The sequence below is a fragment of the Lolium rigidum genome, chromosome 7, assembly GCF_022539505.1.
Source record: "Lolium rigidum isolate FL_2022 chromosome 7, APGP_CSIRO_Lrig_0.1, whole genome shotgun sequence".
NCBI classification, from domain to species: Eukaryota; Viridiplantae; Streptophyta; class Magnoliopsida; order Poales; family Poaceae; genus Lolium; species Lolium rigidum.
In genome coordinates, this window is record NC_061514.1 from 95,912,517 (window position 1) to 95,917,853 (window position 5,337).

At 44.9% G+C, this 5,337-nt stretch overlaps 1 protein-coding gene across 1 annotated transcript; it reads left to right on the forward strand.

The window, feature by feature from the left end:
• Nucleotides 1–371: 371 nt before the first annotated feature.
• LOC124673976 (pentatricopeptide repeat-containing protein At5g13770, chloroplastic-like) lies at nt 372–2,742 on the forward strand. Its single transcript, XM_047210018.1, has one exon. It carries the CDS (start codon nt 497–499, stop codon nt 2,327–2,329), a length of 1,833 nt encoding a protein of 610 aa, XP_047065974.1. The 5' UTR covers nt 372–496; the 3' UTR covers nt 2,330–2,742.
• Nucleotides 2,743–5,337: the final 2,595 nt, after the last annotated feature.

Consider the following 5,337-nt stretch of genomic DNA (forward strand, 5'->3'; position numbering starts at 1 on the left):
GCCAGAACATTGGCATAAACTTGTGGCTCTCGTAAGTGGCTGCAGCTTGTGATGTTTTCATTGAAAAGAAGTCAAGTACTACCACAAGTCCAATTTTTCCTTGGACGATAGCTTTCGTGATGCATTGGACCCCAAATTCGTCTGCCAGCACTTCAGATCTGTGGCATCACAAGTTAAGTGGTGGCTGTCCACCGGGCAAGAGCTACGTGGACCAAGCATCCCCAGAGGCCAAATGAGGCCGTGGTTTCCCCTCGTGTTGCCCCCAAGATCTGAGCTTCTTTCACTTGCCGGGTAACTACACCTCCACGTCATGGATCTCCTCGAGTTTCTACGGGAACTCACGTGGCTACATCCCACCCGTCCGAAACAGACACTCCCACCACAAGATGCACGTAAAAAACAGCGATACGGAATCTCCTCCATCGCAGGATAAGGTGCCTTCGTCCTGAACATCGTCGTTCTTCCATTCCCAACCTCCAGTTTCCACTCCATCGTGATGGCAGCCAAATGCTACTCAGACTGGCCTCCCCTCCCGCCTCTCCACCCATCGAGACGAACATCACCCAGCACCTCCCTCTGCACGATCAAGCGGCAGCTCGCAACTTTCGTCCTGCACTGCTCCAGGTCCTGCGCTTCCCCTGTTCTTGAGCCCAAGAATTTCTCCGGTGAGCTCCATGTCTTGTCTGCTCCGTCGCCGGCGCCGCCGGCGCCCGTGCCGCCGGTTCGGGACGCTCCGAAGCTCGGCATCTCCAACAAGTTCATCCGAGGCCTCTGCAGCGACCGGCAGACCGAGCAGCTCGCCTTCGAGTGCTATAGGCGGGCTCTGCAGCAGCCGGAGTTCCGGCCGGACAAGAAGACGATGAACGCGCTGGTGGTGCAGCTGCTCAGGGCCAAGCAGTGGAGCTCGCTGGAGCATCTGGTCGAAGATCTCAGGACCTACGGCGTGCTCCCGGAGAGGCGGACCTGCGCGCGGCTCGTGGCGAGCTGCGTCAGGGCGAGAAAGTTCGGTCTCGCCGACGTACTGCTCGGGGTTCTCGAAGGGAAGAAGGGCCCAACCGCCGCCGTGTGCTTCAGCACGGCGTTGCAGGCTTACAACAAGCTGCACATGTACCGGAGCACGGTGCTGCTGTACGAGCGGATGAAGGCGGCCTGCCTGTCGGTGAACGCCGACGCCTACCGCGCCGTGATGGCGGCGTTCGGAGCGTTGGGCGAGCCGGACCTGGTGGCATCGCTGTTCAAGCAGTACAAGGCTCGGAAATGGTACCCCTCTGAAACCTGTCTCGAGACCTACACCATCGCCTGCGACGCGCTGGGACGGGCAGGCAGGGCCTTGGACGCGCTCAAGTGCCTGCGAGAGATGGAGGCGGACGGCATCTCGCCGAACGCCGCGATCTACTCCTCGGTCATCGGCGCTTTGGCAGATGCCCGAGAGACGGCGTCGTCGGAAGACGTGTACCATGAGGCGTGGAGGAAACAGATGCTGCGAGATCCGGACATGTTCCTGAAGATGATCATCATGCAGGTCGAGGCTGGGCTGCTGGAGGACACGCTCGGCGTTGCGAAGGACATGAGGGAGATCGGCTTGAGGGTCACCGACTGCATCATGTCCACGATTGTCAATGGCTTTGTGAAGAGGAGAGGCCTGAAGCCAGCCATCAGAGCTTATGACAAGCTGATCGGCTTAGGATGTGAGCCTGGTCAGGTCACCTACGCCTCGGCGATCAACGTGTACTGCCGGCTCGGCCGGAGCGACAGGGCGGAGTCCGTCTTCTCCGAGATGATCGACCGGGGCTTTGACAAGTGTGTGGTGGCATATGGTAACATGATCTCCATGTATGGGCAGATCAGGAGAGCGTCGGACGCCACGAGGCTGCTCGCACTGATGAAGCAGAAGGGGTGCGAGCCCAATGTCTGGGTGTACAACTCCCTCCTGGACATGCGTGGCAAGCTTGGAGATTCCAGGCAGGCTGAGAAGATCTGGAAGGAGATGATGCGGCGCAAGGTCCAGCCTGACCGGGTGAGCTACACGGCCATCATCGGCGCGTTCAACCGGTCGGGAGAGCTTGATCGCTGCATTGAGTTCTACCAGGAGTTCAAGGAGACAGGGGGGAAGGCTGACAAGACCCTGGCTGGTCTCGTGGTAGGGGTGTTCTGCAAAACCAGCCGGTTCAACGAGCTTGTCCAGCTGCTGAGGGACATGAAAATGCAGGACATTAAGCTGGACAGGAGGTTGTACACGATCGTCCAGAACAGCCTCCGAGAAGCCGGACTGGAGGTTCATGTGAGGTGGCTCCAAACTTATTTCAGTTCAGTGGAGGAGAAAACTTGATGTCACACTCCAGGAGTGGGTTCCTGGTGTTCATCTTCAGCACCGGAACATGGCGATTGGGTGTCTTGAAAAGGCACTGCTCTGTAAATTTGAAGCAAAATAGGTAAATATTTGCTTCCCCGATGCTCCTTGAAGCTTACATGCTTGCGTTCCTCAGGCTCCGTCCTTCCCTGCATCATGAAGCATTGACACTGTAAATGTATTTTAGAATGTGCGACCCTTGTATCACCAAAATGATCTCATTCGAGATTTCTCGGATAAGCTGTATAGCTCAATAATCAATTCTGGATTAATGTTAAATGTAAAATGATACTCGTGTACAGTTGTACTATAGCCCACGGTGGAGGCGGATGTAACTTAACATTTCACAGATGCTCACATTGGGCTTTTTATATTATTAATTTTTATTTGAATTGTTCTAGAGAAATATCAAGTCACAATATTATATAGTCCGAATCATTATGAACATATTAAACATATATGCTATCCTTTGGCTATACCTTCGAGCCAATCTGGATTTCTAAATTTAAGGCTAAATAGGTACATATTTCTTTTTTATAACTGCATGCCGCATAGGCTTTGTCGAAAAAAATGGCAGTCATTATCGGTATGACACTTTGTAGTTCTATGATGTCGGTATCATTAATTCCGGACTAATGTCGAATGTAATGATACCCTTGTACTGTTGTACTATAATATTATTAAAAAAATGAATTGTATTAGGGAAATGTCTAGTCACAATATTGTATAGTCCGAATGATTATGAGCATATTACACATATATGCTCACAATAGACTATACCTTGGAGACAGGCATACAAAAGAACATGGCGGGGATTTCAGAAATTGAGGCTAAATAGCTACATATTTTCTTGTCCCAATGCTCCTTGAGACTACATGTTTGTGTGCTTGATTCCGACTTTCCTTGAAGCACCAGACTATTTTAGAAGAAGTTGTCACATATGTATCATCAAATGATCATCTCGAATAAAGTGTATACCATTTTGGTATGCTTATCAAATTTCATGGTACAATGGCAACTATACCATGGCCTAGTGTGGCAGGCATAACTTTCTATCAATACTAAACTTTAAACATGAGCTCGCATTAGGTTTTTATATGGGGTTGTGTGCATCAATTGATGCAGAGGATGAAGCTATGCTCTCTTTTTGGATAAAAAAGGATTTTCTATTATTTCCGTTTGATTTGTGCCAGAGAAAAAGCAAGCTGCACCAGCATATATGTTGATAAATTATGTATATGCCACATAAACACAAAGTCATCCACATGCTACACTTTGCAACCAACCATCATAAGAAAATTGTAATTTGCAATGTACTGAACAAATTGTGCTTCGTTTGTTTGTACCTTCACGTTGTGTACGATAGCATATAAACATTGAAGAATGAGCAAAAGGTGAACAATATCATCAACCAAAAAGAAAGGGATGGGTCTAGTAGCAAATAAAAATGGTGAGATGCATTTCGTTGAATAATTGTATGTGTTGTGGCTACCAGAGAATGAGGAAAAACTAATAAAGAGAATTTTTCAACGAAACATAAAGGACCTAGTAAACAATGGCAGTTAAATGAACATCCATATGGTTCATGTTGATGGCTATGTTTACAATATCAATCCCCATAGGCCTCATTGAGAAAAAAGGAGGCACGGGTTCCTTCATTATCCTTCGTTGGTATATCACTTTGTACATCAATGATGAGGCAGAATAAATGGTTATCGGCTAGTTATACTAAATATTTTTACTTTGATGCGCTCAATTTCACCAATCATCGATTTTAGTTGATAAGAAATTTATCAAACAATTGTAAGCACCATATTTTATTTCTAACATATATGACATAATTTTTGGTAAAATTAAATCTCAAACTTAACTTTATACAAATTGAGTGTTACAAATAACAAATTCCATGTCGGAACTCTATCTTATAAAATATGAGTTCAATACATTTGTTGATATAAATTCGTATAAAACTTCAAAAAAACACTAAAAAGGTGAAAAGCACATCCATTTACGAAATAACATGTGCCACTTCGATCCATTATGGTTCTTTATATGTGTTGTACTGTATCTATTTTAGTATCCATGTACTTCTTGGTATACATTCTACAATGCACCGAGCCTAACAAATATTCTTGTAGTGGATTGTCTATATTAGCTTTAAATAGTATGAATTCTAGAGTGTACGAGGTGAAAATCTTTGGGTTCCCTCTTCTACCCTCTATAATTGTCATTGCTTGCTTTTTGTTGTTTCATAGCCATATCTTACAACGTTTAGTAGGCAACCAAACAAGCCACTTTTGCTTGATAATAACCCTACTGCATTTGACTTAAGTTTGTTTGTGTATGATTTTGATTCTGTTCGTCCCACTTGGTGCAAAAAAATCAGGTTACATGTGTATTTGTATGGTCCTCTAATGATATAAAAGTGCATCTAGAACCACCATAGTTTTTGGTTGATTAAGGTTCAATGATGGACTAACAAATTTATCAAGTACATGTCTCATGTTTTATTCAAAATGTCAAAGGTTAAACCCAAAATGAGAAAATTGGCGGCATCTTTGAAGATTAGATCTGCTAGTTTACTTTGAGTCATATATATGTATCTCGACATGTTGTATTGTCAAAAGTAATAGTCAACTAGAGCAGCAAATTAAATTCTTGCAAATCTATAAAAGAAACTCCTTCAAATATCTCTTTTCTCGAAAATTTTAAAAAGCCCAAAACTACCCGACCACCAATGTACCTTCAAGCATATGAAAAAGAGAGATGTCTAGGATAACCATTTTCAAACCATATTGTTGTCCATTTTCTACCTTTGTGTATGTTTATTTTGCCTCTATAGGGTGATACCCACGAAGTTTAAGGATTTGTTTGTAGAAATTTTTGATAAATAAGAGTGTTAAACCCAATTTGGAGCAAGAATGAATTGGTGTATCGTAATAGCACGGAATATAACTGTAAATACTGGAAATGATAATTGAGTAGTA

Coding starts and splice junctions, on each gene's coding strand:
- LOC124673976 (XM_047210018.1), top strand. CDS start 497: ATGGCAGCCAAATGCTACTCAGACTGGCCTCCCCTCCCGCCTCTCCAC.